Here is a 19,144-nt window from a genome sequence, read left to right as displayed (position 1 = left end):
CCTAAGCTTACCCAGCAGTTCTCTGTTTAAATTGTTAGAGTCTAAAGCTCTATGTGAGGTTCCGAAACCAAATTCATAAATGCTAATTCACATCTATAGTTATATTCTCCATAGAGGAAGAAATGTAAAAAGCATAAGAGCTACAGGCCTCACATCTGCCAGGCCTAGCCTTCAAAGATTTTTTCTCTGTATAGAGTTCCTGGGAATAAGCATATACTTAATGGAAACCAAATAAAAAGCCTCCTTTTCCCCCACGTTTTTGTTTCCAGCATCCTGGTTGCTAGAATACTATGAAATGAGGACATTTATCCCCAATTTTTAAAGAAAGATATCCATAAAAGAGGCTGAGTTACTTGTCCAGCTCTCGTAGAAAGTCACTGTGCAGAATTTGTTGTACTAAGATTCTGCTTCTGGGGAAGTAGTTTAACATGAATTTGGATGTTAGTAACAGGAGAGGAACAGCAAGAGGCTCAGTATTTGCTAATATGTTTTCAAATTACTTGCAGCCAATGCTGCCCTCCCCATGCTTGCACAGTCAGACCTGGAGCCAAGAAAGACAACACAGAACTATGCTATCACCTTGCCATCACCAAATCTGAGTGCTTCCACATCCACATTTGGGAAGGTAGGGCACATGGGCCTTGATTCTCTGGAAAGACCATTCAGAGTCTGAGATCATCATTAATATCTCAGTAAGATTACTACTGTCTGAAAGAGAGGACATTGGTTTTCTTAGCCTATAAAATCAGGTATCATGGTCAAAAGATGCTCTGCACAATTGTTCAAATGGAGGGGCGAGCAGGAGCTAGTCATCCAGATGGCAATAGCCTTCAGCTCAGAAGATAATTCCCCTGTCCCTGTCCAAATTTTACAGCTTGGCTCATCTCTCTTGCAATATTTGAAAACAGTGACTAAATCACTTTTGCTTAAGAGAAGCTCTGTGCATAGGCTACGAGTAATCAATGTATTTAATTGGTTTCACAGCATGTAAAAATGATGCAATATGCAAACTGTTAACATATAATTACCTTACTCCGTTTTCTTGCTTCATTTCCTCTAATCTTCTGTTTTCATCCTCTTGAAGAGCTTGCTTGTAAGTATGGTTCCTAGTCTATTGTTCAGCAGAGAATATAAACATATTTGTGTGTGTGGAGGGGGACACCACAATCCCAAACCTTATTCCTAAATTTTTATACAGGTAATTAACAAAACAGAAATGGCTGAATGATTCCAGTTACTTAAAAAACAGATTAGTCTCAAGACCAGAATTTAAACAAGAAGTGGTCTAAAGCCTCTTGGTCATTTGATTTGGCTGAATGTCCGTCTGCAGACCAGAACAAGGAAGCCATAACACATACTTGTCCCAGTGGCAAGCATAAAGATACCATGAGTAATCCGAAAACATAATCAGGATATGTGGTAGTGAGATGGGGTATTATGGGAAGAAAGAAAAGTACTGAAAATATTACCAAGATAACAAAGCAGAAGGGAGGTGTGGCAACAGAGGGGAACCCAGGATTGTTTCCACAAGAGTATTGGAAAGGCATTAGTGGAGGTAGGGCAACAGAAGCTGAGAGATCGTCTGCTGTAGTATTTGTGGGGCAGTCTGAACGAAATCTGAACAAAAATCTGAACTATAAATAATGAAAAAAGTATTCATCTGTGTAGGTTTTCATTACAATAACTAGTTGTGGTCTTCCACAAGTTGTAGTTCTTAGCAAGGAGCCAGCCTACCATTAGGATCTTATAGGATCCTTAGGATCTTATACAGAGGAACTTATACTGTAAAGTCTTTGAGCAGGGACAGAGTGTAGCACACTGAATAATAAGCCAGTATAATTTAACACAAGAAATGTGCAGGTTTGACTTTAGTGAGAAATTTGTTGCAGGTCTACACAATGTTCTCGAAACTTGATATATACATGCAGAATGACACCATTAAAATGACAGGCACATAATTTGCTAAAAAGACTGAATAGAGAAAGCAATTATTAATAGCTCAATTTTGAGTTGGGAGGAATTGTTACATGTGTCCAGGGAGACTCATTCTGGGTCCAATATTATTCATTACACTCTGTAATGGCTTGGAGAATTGTGTGAAGTGTATGTTAATCAAGTTGGAAGACAATAAAAATCTACACAGGATTGGAAACACTTTGAAAGACAGGATTAAAATTAATTATGAGCTTGATTAAATAAGTGGGCCAAAAAAGTCACCGATGACAGAGTTGCTCCAAAGAAGTCAAATCTGTTCACGCACATCAAATAATATTTGACACTGATATTTTAATTAGGTGTGCTAAATTAATATCACTATCAAAGAAATTATGTGAGGGAAAAATTTCCATCAATATTACATTGCCCCGAACATTTTTTAGAACATGAATTTAAAATTTTAAAAAATCACATATACATATGCTCCCCTTTTAACATGTATGTCAGGCATGTCCTAAGCTTATCACACTTCACTATTTCAAACAGACTGTTCCTGAATTTTTTAATTAGTTCATACAAAGGAAAGGTCCAAAATAAAATCAAAATTAGAGTCCAAGTTGTTCCAATGGTTAGCGTTTCATACTACGCCAAGTTTATTTGGAAAACAACTCATTGGTTATGTGATTCAGATTCCTTACACAGAGCACAGAGGCTGTGCCTATAGACTGTGCCTCATCCAAGGTGGTTGGGAAGACATTTTGCTAATTGCATTGCTCCATTACAAGCAAGTGATGAATAGCTATAGAAATGCTGCCACACCAAAGGCATGTAGAACATCAGCTGGTATTAATAAAAACCAGTAGAGATAAACTATGTACTTTATCTGTTTGGATACTTGTGAAGCTGAAGACAACCTATTGTATGTAATTTGGCATAATTTATTAAGAAAACTAGAACGAGAAAGGCACACATAGGTAAGTGAAGTAGAAGGCAAAGGCTAAAAGTAGGACCTGTATGCCTGAAAAAATTCAATGTTCCTTGAGCCATTGCTCACTTCTGTACAGATATGAAGACATCACAATAAAATGCTGAAATCCAAGTCAGTCCTGGGGACATGAGCTCATTTGTCTTCACAGTTCAATGTTCACACCATATGAAAAGCTGCAGAGCTTGGTTTTCACTACCAAAGAACAAGTTGTGATTCTGTGATTCTGTGAAGTTCCCCACTGTTTGGAGCATCAAATGCTTTGAGAAGGAGGTAGAAGTGGTTTCAAGACATCTCTTTTCACTTCCCATAGTCTTGCCCACTCAAGACTACAAAAGAGAGTTTGAAAGCTACTCTTCTGCAATTGACCTTCTGTTCAGCAATGCTGGGCAGGAGTTGGCTCCTTCAAGCTACAAATCTGCCCACATACACTAAGATTTCTTTATGGTTTTCAGAGACACAAAATGACCAGAGGAATCAAAGGGGAAAGGAAGCTACATTCAATATCACCTTCCTTTTTCATGCGGCTGAAAACCAGGAAAGAGATACGAGAAGCAAGACAGAGCTGTCATATATTCTGGTTGCAACAGTTTTAATAATGGGAGGGTCTTTGAGCATTTCCAAGGCTTCTGAGGAAATATGGTGGTAAATCTTTCCCTCTCTTTACTCAACTGTTGGTGTCCAAGATTGTACATAACAGACGGTTTCCCAGATTAGATACTTCCAAGTTTCTGCTGACTAAGGACCATTTCTTGTAACAAAGGTTTTTGGCTGCCTGCTCTCTGTCTTCCCTCAATTACAAACCTTCCTAAGGGAGAAATACTTCTGTCTCAGGGTTAATATTCCTCACTGTAAATTTTTACATCAGTAGGAAAGCTTGGGTTAGACATGAAGAGACTAGTCATATGTGAAAAAGCCTTTCTGAGGCAATTAGAATAATGAAACTTAAGCAATACTTTATCTATTTCCTAATTACATTGATACTTACCAGGCTCATTCAGATGGGGACAAAATCCCCAAGCAGTCCATGGAATCACTTTTAGGATGCAGTGAGAAATAAGGTTCTCCTCATACTAGATTTTCAATGCAGTAAAGCATCCACTGAGATGGACTAGTTGAGATTTCATAAAAGCTTGCCACCAATTGATGGGTACAGAGCACATTTAAGATTCTGATCTCACCTTAGAAAACAGATCTGGCTCTCATTTCTCGGAGACAGATATGTAAGTAATAAAGCAGTCCCCTACTATGCAGGATGCTCTGCCAGGGTAAAAGAGACTACATAGGCAACCTCAGTCACCCAGAAAGACTCCTTGGTACTCACTGTGTTATGTCCAGGCAATTAAGACCAATTAGAATATTCTAATGTTATACTATTGACAGCATCTGGAAAGCTGACAGAAAATAGTGCACATGCCATGGTTTTGCTTACCCATGCTGTAGATTCTGGGCCACGATTAGCAATCTGACAGGAATCACTCTTTGGCAAACCCAAGTCCAATCTGTTCAATAATTCATTGGTTTTGCTACAAAGAAATCCAATCCAAATAGAATTGTTAGTGCTTCCATAAAAATAAATACAGCTTTTTATTTCACCCTTGGAATCTAGCCTAGACATTTTATTATGTGACTGCTGAAAAACATCACAGGTGGAACAAAGGGTTATGGAGACAGACAGAATGAAATGGACAGAGGATACAGAACCTATGTTGTAGATAAGCCATTTGCTGAGAGTAATTTTTAAGAAAACTGTTATTGGAATTTGCATATTTAGGGTCTACCATGCCTATGCTTTCTTTCCTCATTTCCTCCTCCTAAAACACAGACTCTCACTGGACTTCATCAGGATGCAACTGTTTCACTGAATTGTTGCAAATCCTTCTACCAGATCCATGAATCTCAGATAAGCAACTTAAAAGATTATTTTAAGGAATTTTCCTTCATGGTTAATATAATGAATTCTTACAACAGATTACTTAATCAAGCAGCAAGACTTTGAAGCATTTCATAGCATTGAAAAAAAAAAGCTTGTCTTTATTTGAAGCAGAATTGCACAACATTGTCATTTCTTATTCTGGCAAAGGCAATTTTATTTTTCCAGTTGCATCACTTATAAACTGTATTTTCAAAGCACCACCACTTGGCTCCCAGTTTCAACCAAGCACAGTTAAACAAAGACACAAGCAACAACATAAACAAATATTGAGAATAGGAGCTTCAGGGCTGTGATCAGAAATCAGTTTCCTAACAAGCAGATCCAGGCATATCTATTCAAGGCTTTGCACAAAGGATGAGAGTTAGAGGAAAAAGGCAATTTTATTTCCGTACACAGCTTTGAAAAGCATGAAAGTACTGAAGTGAGAGCAGAAAGAGTGCTTCAAGAGGCATTAAACACAAAAATTTACTCTGCTGACAGGTTAATCAGCTAGCTCTGTGGGGGAGAAGATGGCACCACCAAAGACATAACCTTGGAGAAAAAGCCTTGACTGCCCAAGAGTGATGATGACTAATGGCTGAAACAGACTACCAAGTGTGTTTTTGTCTTTCACTCCATAATCTACCCTGGAACAGGGTAGATTTAGACTAGAAGGAAGAAATTCTTTACTGTGAGGGTGATGAGACACTGGCACAGGTTGCCCAGGGAAGCTGTGGATGCCCCTTCCCTGGAAGTGTTCAAGGCCAGGTTGGACAGGGCTTTGGGCAATCTGGTCTGGTGGGAGGTGTCCCTGCCCATAGCAGGGGTGGTTGGGCCAGATGATCCTTAAGGTTCCTTCCAACCTAAACCATTTGATGATTATATGAGTCCATGATCTGAAACAGAGAGTAGATGCATTTTTCGAAAATGTCCTGCTGGTCAGTGGATATCTTAAGGAGAAATGGGGAAAAAGAACAAGAACCCTCAAGTTCTTTTGTGCTGCCCTAAGCAATAAAAAACTGTGTTACCACTTAAGGTACAGAGTACTCTCTCCCATTGTAGCAAGACATGCTTTCAGAGTCTCAGCATTCCCAGTTTGCTCCCTTTTTTCTGTTACCAGTCCAGTTCAGATGGATCTCAAACAAGGCACAACACAGAATAAGCCAAGTGCAACCTGATCTACAAAGCTCGTGTATACCAAAGTTAACTGAATTAATAGTCTTTGCTTACCCAAATTTAAAGTACACTTTTTTTTCCATGAAAGATGAGTGGTTGAGTGGTGAAAATGCACACAATAATTTTGGGAACTCAAAGCTTTAAATTGCAGAATCTGTGTTTCTCTATCTATGTTAAAATTGCTAAAATAATAATTTATGTCTGCAGTAGAAAAACTAAGAACTCCTACAGAAAGTCTACAATATATTTGAAAAGGTTGTAGCTCTGTAAAGAAATATCTGGCAATTTGGGGGTATAGCTGCATGTCTTAATTCCTTGTGGATGGCAAAAGAATGACATGGAGTATGTGGCAATTGCCATTAGCATAAAGAATGGATGGAGGGTTAAGATACTGCCTTCCCTGTATCAGCACACTGATACATGAAAAGCTAACTCAGTTTTGGTATTAGAAAAGACGATTACAAGAGCAGAAGTGAGTAAGGTTTCTCAGGAAGACTGCACTGCCTTTGAATACACTAAATCAAGTAATACATTAATAAAGTGTTCCTATCACAAGAAAGGGACTCAGGTTTCCAAGCTTGACTAAAGACAAACTCAATCAAGTCAGTCATATATGCTAATTTCTTGTGTATCATCTCTATGGAAACCCAGCAGTGTATCTGGAGTTCCCAGACTTTCAAAATATTGTCTAAATGGTATTTTTCCTAATATTAAACCTAAAGTCATAACAAAACAGAGCACAGCATAAGCTATGCTGCAGGGAAAGGGGGAATTCATAGAGATGACAGTCCAATTAATGTTCCAGAGAGGAAGGTTTTATCTCCAGAAGGAAATCAGCATATCAAAGTGTCCATAGGTGTTCTACATTCAGACAGCTGGAACAACATCTCTCTTGCTTGCTAAAACTTCAAGGGCTAATCAAAGATGCTAATAAAACGTGTTCCTCTAAATGAATTAATATTAAAGAAAGAAGAGCATGAGCTGAAGAAGTTAATTTGAAAACAGCAGCACCTTGATATCCTTCAAATCAGCCAAGCAAAAGCAGATACAAAATTTAGGCAAACCAAGATGGCACTCTCCTGTGCTGCTAACAGGCTGCTAACCGGATCTCTTACTACCCCTAAGTATCAGGCTGAAGTAAAGAGAGCTATTCAGAAGCACTGGTTAGGCTGGAGTGATCTTATGAGGGTGTTTTGTCTTTCTCAGTTGCCCTGTTTCCCATTACACTGCTGGGAACAAGCCTTTTGGCCTGCTAATTAAAATAGGTTACTCCCATACCAGTATGCTTAATAGCACCAGGCAATACTCTTAGCATGGGAACTCAGCCATCTACATTGTGGTAACAGTTCCTAGAATAGTTTTGATCTGTTTCAAACAACACTTTCTCAAATAACTCATGGCTGCTGTCTGGGAATGAGTATCAACCACGAGTAACTCCCACTTTGGATGCGTCTACCCCATTTTGGGAGGTAAAAGATTTTGCTAGCAATGGAAGCAGGCAGTCTCAGGCCTGTTGGCCTCAAAAGTAACAGTGACTGACAGTGTTTTATTTATTAGTACAGTTGCAGCTATGATGAAGCACAATACTGGATTTGTGGGCTGAAAGTTCTTCAGAGCTGTCATGGGAAAATACCGACTCTGCTGCCAGGATCACTGAGTAACATGCTAGGAGGGGACAGTGCATAACTGTGGAAATTGGTCCATGTTGAAGATGCTTTCTGCGGGTCCTCAGATATAAGGCTTTACATTTCACAACGGTTCTTCAGGCAGACTCCTTAAAAGCTGCTACATAAAAGCATTCACTTGAAGCTCAACAAGTACATGTGAAATGCAGGAACATTAATCTGTTAGCTGTTCCACTGAGAAACGGTGTAATTTAGGTATTTAGAGTTGGCACCTGCACTCACACTACTTTCAGATCAAGGAATCCACACGTATTTCTTACTGTTTGGGACTAAATGCATGTGCTGCCCACATTCTCACTGCGGTGAGACAAGATTATGGACGTAAAAGCTGGAGTGAGACTAGGTCCCTGTGGCTGAGCTAGAAATTCCTATGCTTTAACAGGATCACCAGCCTTGACAGCTGAGATGCAGAAAGCTTCACTGTTGACTCCAGCAGGCAACTGTGGAAGATTTGGAAACCCACACTGATCTCATTGCATGACCTGAAGTCTACAGATCTTATGCAGAATAAGGGTTTTAGCTTCATGTGTCACTTGACCTTAACTCCTGCCTATTTGGGTAACTCCTGAAAATGATTCATCCTCAGGGACATGAATAAGGATACGGGCTCAGGGCTCAGCATCTTCTTCCACCCAAGAGCCACACAGCATTGTTCGCTAAGCTTTTCATTTGAGACTGTCTTCCTTTCAGAACAAAGATGTAAAGAGAAGAATTCTTCTGCCTACAAATGAAGATCTTGGCTTTAAGTCTGTTTTACAGACTAACATTAAAACTGCATCAATTAAAAAAGACTTCTTGTAATCTTCATTACTGCTTCCCAATGAAACCAGTAGCAATTACTTCTTTTGCTTTAATTGATGGATATTGAAATTCCAGGATACAGAAAAATATAATGGCTTTCAATCTATATATTTCTCTAGACAATTTTTAAGAGATAATGACCACTCTTACTACTACTGAAAACAACACAGCTTCTGAAATCCTTGTTTTCTCAAGCTGCAGAATCTCCGGCATTACAATTCTGCTCCAATGAACATCCACAAGTATCCCAAGCCAGATAAATCATTATAGCCATTTCCAAGAGAAGACACGACTAGTCATGAAGACAACAAAAGTAGCATCTAGTGTTGAATGACACGGATACATCATGCACATTCATTGCCACTAAGCAATGCTAAAGTGGTATTTCACCATTTTCTTGCAATACAGCTGAAAAACTGAGAAACATGCATAATGCACATGTAGTATTAATTTCACACATATCTGCCCAGAAGTTTCACAATGATGTTTAAACAATAGCAGGATTTCCTCTCTCAAAAACAAAACAAAAAACCAAAACTGAATTTCATTGAAGATGCATCTTGTCCTGGTTTGAGCTAAATAGAATTAATTTTCTATTTAGTGGTTTTACCTTTCAGCTCAGTCTCTTTTAAGTGGCTGAACTTGCTGAAAACTAGCAGTATGTTTTTCCAGACAGTACTGCTAGAAGATATGCTCAAGGTCAGTTTGTCTCATCATGGGTGCCATGTCTGTGCCTATGGGGTGGAAGTGGACCCAAAACTGACCAACTAGGTATTCCATCCCACATATGTCATACTCGGTATAAAAGCCGACGGATCACGAGGGTCTCGACCCTTCTTCCATCTCGGACCCTTCTGTCCGTCTCAATCCTGCAGAGGCCAAGGCCTGAGCAGAACCCTGCTGGTTCATCTGCCTCTGATCCTGACCCCTGTGTTCCTGCATCCTGCTCCCACCTGCTGCTGAGCTCGGTCTGGGACTTTTCCAGACTTCTGCAGAGCCTCTGGTGACGTATTCATCATTGGGGGAGGGTGGGGGAAGGATTTTATATTGGTTTTGTATATATTTGTACATATTTGTATTTATTTCATTATTTTCCTATTTACAGTATTATCCTGTAGTATTAGTATTATTGTTTCATTAAACCTGTTAGTTTTATTTTTTCCAACCTGTAAAGTCTCTCTCCCTTATTCTCTTTTCTCTTCCCTTCTGGGGAGGGGAGAGGGGTTAATAGAGAGCGTCTGTCCAGGATTTAGTGGCCAGCCCAGCCCTAAACCATGACACATCTTTTTGCAGCGCCAGGAAGCATATCATCACTTCTCCACACTTCAATGTATTTAATTGGCTAAACTTAACAACTTCCTCAACTTTTGCAGAAATCAAGATCAGTTGCTTAGCGCTACCACAGAGTACCCACCAGAAAAGCTGCCCTTCATTTCAGTAAGGTTCATGGCAGGTATGTTCTTAGCAAGGCTTTGCTTTGCAGATTGCCATACACATCCTGCTCAGGCACTTGCTATGACCCACAAGCCAAGCTGGTTGGTATTAGGGCTATTACTGCTGGCTTAACAAAATTAAATGTTAAAATAGAAGAAATCTCAGAAGTTGGTGCAAAGGTCAATGAGATTGCTGTCCATTTATACAAGTTTCCCATACATTCTATATTGGGAGATGGAAAAAGAGACGCCAAGAGAAGGTTAGCTGGGATTTTCACAAATGAAAATCATTTTCTAAGGTGTGAATTACACTGGGGGCCAAAAACACCATTTGTGAAAATAATCCCGCCAAAAGGCATGTATTTAAAAATTAAGCCATTAAGAAAGTTGCATTGTAGCCTGAGTGGGGATACCAATGGCTTTTACTGGTATACAATTATACGTTGCTGGTGTACAATTGTGCATGTCTTCTCTCTCATCCACTCCTCTTTGCAGAGAGTTATCACAGCAACAAGAGGTTTACAAGATTTACGTAAATTTAGAAGGCTACAAGCAACTGTCATGTTTCCCACAGCTAAGCCATGACAAGGGACAAGGTAATAAAAACATCTCCATCTCTCAGCAACACACATGCCCTCAGCTCTTTGTGGATGGATTCTGGTTCTTCTCCTCTACCTCAACTCTAACCCACACCTGCAGGACAGACTTCACTTTGAAATAAGCAGAAACAACAAACATCATCCATGTGCAAAGTTGTCAGCATGAACTACTGTGCATTTTGAGGGCAGAGGGTCGGGGTATGGGTTTTATCTTTTACTGGAAGCTGTAAGGTGAAAAGTTACAATATGTAATAAACAGCCATTAAATTGCTATGTGATGTTGATGGCTCTTCCTCAATGCCACCTCCCAGAAAGAAAGGCTATCTTCTGGGTATTTAGTTCACTTGGTTTCCAGCACAACTCCTTCCAGTAGCCACATGTCAAGTGAAATGCAATATTCACAGACTTCACTGGGAGTAATGCACAAGCATACCAAGAAGGACTTGGACAACTCTAATGACAGTGATCAAAAATGTGCTATATTTGGCTGGTAGGCATTCTTGTCTGCAAGTTCTTGAGCATGTGTTCCAGTTCTTGGGGATAAGAACAAAAAGTGAGGCACTAGTTAATTTTTGGTATAAGGCTTCAAGCAAGTATAGAAATAGAGGGGGTTTTGTATTAGAAAAAAGGCAACTTTCTCAGCAGAATTATTTTCATCACTTTCCACCCACATCCAAAACTAATCTTTCCTGTCAACCCACTTGCTTTTTTTGTTTTCCTGACTGGATGAAATAATACAGCTAGGCTATTCTTTCCTCCCACCAACTCATCCAATGCTCTTGGAAGTTATTTTAGACATCAAGTTTCATTTATTATCTGAAGTAATAAGCATAAATCCAGTTTTAAGGAAAATGCAGTTTTGTAAAACACTATTGCATAGATCTTCCATTCTGTGTGCTCCATCTGCATGTGCAATCTGCTTCTATATTTTCAGCCAGCTTGCATGGGCAGATTAATGCATACAATTAGAAAGCAACCTCACAGGCGTTCAATAAACTGCCTTCATTATTACACTCAAGAGAGTCCCTTTGGATGTCTATAAAAGCCTAGTTTTCTGCCTGTTAGCTAAATAATTGACAACGCTTAAAATAATCAGGAGCAAACGAACAAAACGAAGACCATTGTGGTGAAAAGAGGCAAACAAAAGATTCTCAAGGCTGTAACCCCTTTTTGTGTGAGCCCTCTTTCATTCTCTCCAGCAACCAATATTAAAAGTCAGGTCAGGTTTACATTTGCACTTGTGTGAGGAAAATTTGTTACCAGCCTGCTGTTTGAACCACACATCATAGGGGACTGAAAACTGGCAAGGACACTAGTATTTATTCTGTAAAAACAGATAAATAAATAAAAATTCTGTTTAGATTCAGGTTTTATTTTCTTGCATTTTATGACTTTTGAGAAAACTGCTTTGGCAGGCAAGTGTGTATCAGCTTGGTTCGGTGAATCTCCTGTGCTGTGTTTGGAATACACACTTGGAGAGACTGGCAAATTCTGTTCCCAGCTCCAAATTCTGAGCAGAATATATTGAGTGCACACATGTACAAAAGTGCAGCATTGCCAGGAATTTTTACAGGAGTAAAACCTTCACAAAAACAGAGGCATGAATATGCAACAAAGGGAAAGATGAAGTGATACAACAGCCATCATGTACCATTAGAAAGAATCCCTATGTGCTAGACTGCTTTTCCCTTTACATAAATAGGAAGAGAGCTATTAGAAAAGCAGTGGACTACATCCAACAGTACAGTTTCTGGGAAGTCAAATTCAAATTAAATAAAAGCACTTTACTAGACACCTGGGCTAATATCTTATGGTGAGACATGTTACAGTTCAGGCCGAGTTTAATACAGCCTGCACAGCAAGACACAGAGAAAAGCAAGTAATGAATTAGCCATCCTTCATTACTTTTTAAATGACAGTATCCTAATTAAAGAGACATGTCCTTAAAAGTCCTGGTCAGCCATCTAACCTTCATTCCCATTTGGAAAGAGGGACACTCAGTCCTTTCCTTAAAAGGATTAGCAATTGCAAAGTATGAACTATGCAAGTGTTCATTATCTATTAAAGGACTCTAAACACCATCCCTACCACAGGTCATCAATGTAAAAGACATCCAAGACACCATTACTCAGAAGGAAGGACTCTGTTTCATGTGTAACTAGTTTCTGGTAGGAAAGTGCATGCATACTCCTTATTTTCTAGATCTGGTATCTGCAGAGGCAGAACCACAGCAATTATTAACACCAAAAAATCCCTCAAGTGTTTCTCCTCTGTTAGTACAAACCACGGCAATTCTGCCATGCAGCACCTTCCCCAGCCAAAGTGCGCTTTTGTGTGCTGTTCAGGCTTTGTATACACAGCTACTTCAGGAGATACCTTGTGGGTTTTGTCCATTTTAGTCACATAATAAAACTTTGTTCATCTTAGCCAGAGGAGCTGCTGATCCCGAAAGAGAAAGACTTACAGACTTTTCCACAGTGCTCTGCATAAGTGTCTAGACTTCATTCTCACAAGACACAAATACATGCTCAAGCAAATGTGATAACAGATATAGTTGACTTTCAAGGGCTGGACATACACAAAGAAGCTAACAAGTCCTTCAAAGGATGAGCAATAACTGTATTCTGCAGATGGTGGACAAGGTTGCAGACAATTGTCCCTCTTGGCATCCGCTTACTTCATATTACACCCTTTGAAAGAGGGTTTCAGTGAGGAGTTCCTTCTTTTGATAATGACAGGGATTTAATCGGAACAATGAACTTCTGGGCAGCATTGTACTTTATTGTCAGAGTATGTTAATGACATAAGACTCTTAAGTGCCTTTCCATATCAAATAGGAACAGCACTTTATACAAGAGAGGTACTGATTGGGCTGTACCCCATGGAGGCAGATACAGCTAGAGGTGGTGATCAATTTTAAAAGGTTTTCCAGCTAATGAGACTGCTGGTAGGCATTGATCTCCTCAGGAAAATTGTGATGTTGTCATTACAGATGCTTACAGAGAACAGACTAACAAGGCAGCTTATCTTTTGAAATGGCTCCACAGGCCATGACTTTGCAGAGGTCATTGCTTTATATGCAGCACATAATCTTCTTTCCCCCCCTCTCCCAGCAAGCAGAGAAGGAGATTAAAATACTCTGGCAGAGACCGCAAGGAAAGGGGCAAAACCTCATATTTGTTCTCTTCGCCTCTAGGCTTTTAGATGAAGGAAGTAATGAGTCACTCATTTTTGCATAGTATGCAAAAGCACAGCTTTAATACCAAGCACTTTTCTGTGAACATGTTTCTAATAACCAGCAATATATAGTAGAGTTACTTTACAAGATTTGAGATGTTGCACAGTTATCTTCCCATCACTACTGGATGTTGTGCTCTATAATGCCAATGTATCTTAGCAATACAACCTCAACAACATTACTGCTCAAGACCTCTATTCCTCTGCCCATCAGAGGATTCCTTTGGACCACAGAAGGCACTAGTGTCACTCTGTGCAGCATGGGAGGTTTTCTGGTTAACCAAAATTGCATTCACTGTAGGTAGGTTTTCAGCTCTTCTCCAGGTGCAGTATCTACAGGGCCCTCCCAATGTACGTTCAATACATTATACATACAAATAATCTTCTGAGAGTTGAATATAATCTCAAGCAATGGAGCTTATCTTTATCTTCAGTTGCATCAGCCAGTTTGGTTTCCTAAGGTAACATCAGCTGAATGCTCATAAGGTTCTCCTAAGTCAGTGGATAGGATGTCCACCTGTCAGTCTCCTTCTCAGTGTCCAGGCAGCCTGAGCTCCTGCACCACCTAGGGTTCAACCAATTGCCCTGGTGAAGGTGTTTCAGAGGGTTTGGGCCTCACCAAGCTTTCTTTTAATGGAAAAAGCACTTATCAGCAGAATTCATTTCTCCCTAAGCAAAACAAAGTACAGACAGGGAAGATGAGGGCAAGGAAGAGATATGTCTCTATTCATAAACGAATGAGTCTTAAGACAAAAAAAATTATCAGATTAAACATGAAGATAAGAACCCTAACAGCTCCCTCAGGAAAAAGCAAGCGCCATAACAGAGGACCCTGCACTGAAAGCATCTGATGAGGTTGTCCCTGATTTAGGCTCAAAGAGCATAAAGGTGTCTAGTCTGACAGAAAGAGGCAGAGATCTAAACCTGTGCAGGGTCTTCAGAAAACCTGAGGAACCAAGGTGTGTGTGTGTGAAATCCAGATTAGGACAAACACATATCAGGAAAAATACCAATATCTAGAAACAAATGTTGGCAATATATTGATGGAGAGAGCTGTACCTAAAGCAGAAGAAATAATGAGAAGAAATAAAAGGAAAAAGTGAAGGAAGGCTGAGATGAGTAAGTAAACACTAAAATGTCTACAGAACTTAGTCTGGCAAGTGATGAAGGAACTGGAGCTACTAACATGCGACAAAAGAGACTCCTTTAAAGGTCACAGAGGAGGAAAGAGCAATCAATCATACTGAGAACACAGGTGAGTAATTTCAGGAGTCAAAGATAAAAAAAGGTGAAGGTGACTAAACAGCATTGTTTGTTAATTATGTGATGGAATTGATTTGGATCAGTTAAAAATAAATAAATAGGGTAGAGTGAACTGGTAAGGCAGGAACTTCACTGCCAATGGAATTAATTATGTCAGGAGTTTAGCCATATCTAAATCTGACAGTAAGGAGCTATTCTCGAGAAACAGGTCTTCATAGCAGATCTCTACTGCTGTAGGACTATGCTAAATATAGTAAGTCCTCATTATCTCCATGTGGGTTAGATTTCTTTACTAGACACTAAAATAAATGGGTGGAGATGTAATTTAGATCCTGTTTCGATAATTAGTCTAGGATTCAATGATCACATATTGATTCAGTTAGAGAAAGAAAGCACAAAGTTTGTTTATAATTCACGGTTTTAATTTCAAAGTGTACATTTTGACGAGCTAAGAGAAATCCACTGAACCAAATTGCTCACAGAATAAGGTATGGAGGAGGCTTGGAATATTTCACAGAATCACAGAGTGATTGAGGTTGGATGGGTCCTCTGGAGGACATCTGGCCCAACCCCACTGCTCAAGCAGGGCCACCTAAAGTCAGTTGCCCAAGACCATGGCCAGACAGCTTTTTAATATCTCCAAGGAAGGAGACTCCACAACCTCCCTGGGTGACCTTTGCCAGTGCTCAGTCATCATCAGAGAAAAAAGCGTTTCCTGATGTTCAAAGGGAACCTCAGTATTTTAGACTCCCATTGCTTCTTGTCCTGAAGTCAAATGTTTCAAGTATAAAAGTGGAAAAACCAACAACTGAAGCCAAACTCTACTCTAGCCCTAAAAGAAACAAAATCAATCAACCAACCAACCAACCAAAACAATCCCTCAAAACCAAAAGAACAGGAAGATGAGGAATTTTAAGTAATAAGTTTCAGATTTTACTTACTAATATTGATCTTCAAGGAACATCTCTGTTCTTTACATTTCTTGTTGCCTTTTTTAACTTCAAGTCTCTCTGCCTACAGCAATAAAAACAGGAAAACATACTTGAGTTTTCCAGCAAGCCATAAACAGACTGATTATTTCAATTCAAGTATTTTAATATTCTGTTTTTCAAAACAATTATAGTAGCTGTTGTGTACAAAAGTCACTCAATCCCAAATTTAAAAGTGTTCAGACATGGCCAAACAGCTCCTAGTAAACTTGTCAAGAGACCAGTCTGAAAGAGAAAACTGCACTGTGCTGCTGGTGGACACATCCATCCTCACAAGCCATCGTAAGCCATCACAGGTCTCACACCACAGCACCTCTGGGGCCATCTCTCAGTGTGGCTGATGTGATGTTAGCCCTAGTAAGAAGGTAGAGGATGTGAACAACCTCATCAAAGCAGATGGTGGTCTTGCAGCACTGAAAGCGCAGTAATACAAGTACATGTAGCTCTGCGCATAGATATTCAGAAGCATTAGGTACTGGCCAGTTGAATACATGCTAAGATGGGTGAAATTGAGAGACATTTGTACATTATATCCAGTGTTATTCTGCCTCAAATACCATGCCCAGTACAAGAGTCAAAAAATCTTTGACACACAATAGTTCTCTGGAAATCTAGACACCACGCAAGTTATTAAGTCCTTTAATATAAAATTGCACATAATTTCCAGTGGAACGGTCATCTAAGCTGCCCTACCCTCCAAATTCAAGTTGAATAAAACATTTAAATAAGGCAGAAACTAGAGAACTTGCTGCAGCAGCAATATGTAGCTTAAGCTAAATTCCAGTCAAAAGGCCAGCCACATTTTTTTTGACATGCAAGCTGTAGGTAGGTCCAGTGGGAAGAGCAGTAGAAAGGCAGTTCAATGCATTAAAAGCACAGAACAGAAGTGCCAAGCTGGGATTTCTGCCCTGCTATATTTTGAGCGCAACTCCCACACTGCAGTTGGTGGGGGGATGCTCCAACAAGAGCTCCCACACGAGGTTCACAAGGACCGGCGCATTAAGCAACCTGCCATCTCAGACAGTCTCTCCGCTCAGCCCCCATCCTCAAAATGAAAAAAGTGTTTGGTAACCAAGCAACCAGACATTGTTCTAAATGAAGTGCCCTGGCAATTTCAGACAATACCTTGCAGAGACGAGTAGGGATTTGTAGGTGGGAATGGCCTGTTCGATCCGAGCCCCAAATCAGGGAGAGAACACTGTACCTGAGTAGAGGTATTGTGCAAGGCTAGGTAGAATGGGGTGAGTGTGTGCAAGGGTGAAAGCGGTGTTAAGAACAGGGCTGTAACCCCCGCCCCCATAATTTGCCTCCTGTCCTGCAATCAATAACATTTCAGAAAAATTACAATTCTACTGGCAGTTACTCAATTACTTTGCCTTCAGTGATTTCAGGGCGGGAATTTTTTAATTGGATAAAGAATGACTGCCTGGAAGAGATTTGCAAAACAACTGCAAATTCCTGCTCAGCATGTATTGGATTAAAGAAAAATAACCTTGTCAGATGTCTGCATATAGGAAAAGAGCCACTGTGCTGTGGCTCTCTGAATAAGGTGCTCTGTTGCTCAGTCATTTGAAATGTTGAGACAGTGGTAGAATGTATGAAGTATTGATTAATTTTTTAAAAATAATCAAACTAAAGTAAAGAATATCACCCCATAATACAGGTTAATTTTAATAGTGTTCAAGATCTATCTTGTTTGTTCCTAACCCCTCCACTCAGAGACAGATGATTTTTTAGGCAAACAACTCCCACCCATCTGTGCAACTTAACAATTTACAGGGAAAGAAAGGAAAGAGGGAGAGAAAAAAACCTGATGGCATCTATTATTGCCAAAGGTGATGTTGATACCCTCAAGACACCAGGAATTGCTCCTGGGCTTTTCCCAACAACTGCTCAACGATGAAAGCTGATGCTTTCACCTCTGACAAAGCATTTGACATGGGATCAACCATCATATTGCAAGGCTTCTGAAAGTTCACATCCAAAGCTCACCGAAGTTGCTGTGGTCTAGCTCCTAGCTAGAACAACACAGTGATATTAACTTTGATAAATATGATCGTTCAGTATAACTCATCTCCCCCTAGATAAAAAGGTAGGAAGCATCCTACAGTTATTCTACCACCAGAATGGTGCCTGAAGAAAAATCCAGTGTATTGAAATTATTTCCTTGTGGCTGGTGCGACTGTTTTCTGCTCTGGAGGTTTATCCCAGGACCCCTGCTTAGGATGCATACAAATGACAGGCAACAGGATTGGGACATTCTCTAACTAATGACAATCTATCGATAGACATTGCCAAAGCACTCCACATTTGGCACTGTCTTCAAAAACAAAGCCAAGAGTGGAACAGCTGTGATATTGAAGGTAAACATGTTGAAAAGCATTAGCAGAAGGTCTGTAAAGTGCCTGGTTTTAACAAATTCCTGAAAAAGGCCATTCATGATGATTAACACAGTCAAATTAAAGAGCACATGATTTGATAAAGAATAAAATGAAATTGCAGCTTATTCTAAATAGGACAGTTTCTAAAGATGGCATGACTGTTACTATTTAATATAAGAGCAGAAGAAAATTGCATGCAGTAGAATTACACTGAGCCTTTTGACTTCAAATCTTTTGAATCTTCTAATATTCAGTCAAGATCCAGAATACACAAGGAAAGGCTAAAGGCAGGATAACAGGAACAAAGATTGAATGACAGGAAACAGAAATATCCCATGCACTGAAGTTATGCTATTTTGTGCACAGCACAAATGCCTAAAGCTTTAAAAAACAAGCCAGATATCAGCCACATGCTTGTTTTCTTGGGAACTTTGACAGTCCTTTCATCCAAAAGTTACAAAGGAAGTTATGCTTCAGTCTGGCCAAAATCTGTGGTGTGAAGGGGCTGTACAAAATATACCAAGCTACAGGCGCCTGCTACTAATGAGCAAATAATAATAATGCTACTTCCCATGTACTCTCACACTTTCTGCAAATCACATGTGCATCTCAGCACTAAGGACAAATAGGGACTCCCCTGCTAATGCTACAAAGTCTCCCCCAAATTATTTCAGTGAGCACTCAGAGATCATTAGCTTAGAAGATAATCCAACCTCATGCAGCCCAGGGTTATCCCGTGAACAAA

The 19,144-nt window shown here is 39.8% G+C and overlaps 1 protein-coding gene across 1 annotated transcript in view; it reads right to left on the bottom strand.

Annotated features, from left to right (window-relative positions):
• Nucleotides 1–1,028: 1,028 nt before the first annotated feature.
• The window catches only part of EPSTI1 (epithelial stromal interaction 1 (breast)), a gene marked incomplete at its 3' end in the record, with an annotated part of 37,074 nt that continues 18,958 nt past the window's right edge, over nt 1,029–19,144 (bottom strand). The window contains 4 exon segments of the mRNA XM_010194443.1: nt 1,029–1,111; nt 4,353–4,446; nt 15,971–16,025; nt 16,028–16,043. Of these exon segments, the coding sequence (XP_010192745.1) occupies nt 1,029–1,111; nt 4,353–4,446; nt 15,971–16,025; nt 16,028–16,043 (248 nt within the window).

The sequence above is a fragment of the Mesitornis unicolor genome, unplaced genomic scaffold, assembly GCF_000695765.1.
Source record: "Mesitornis unicolor isolate BGI_N332 unplaced genomic scaffold, ASM69576v1 scaffold25441, whole genome shotgun sequence".
In the NCBI taxonomy this organism is placed as follows: domain Eukaryota; kingdom Metazoa; phylum Chordata; class Aves; order Mesitornithiformes; family Mesitornithidae; genus Mesitornis; species Mesitornis unicolor.
Note: the sequence above shows the minus strand (reverse complement) of the source record. Positions and strands in the feature narration are given on the sequence as shown.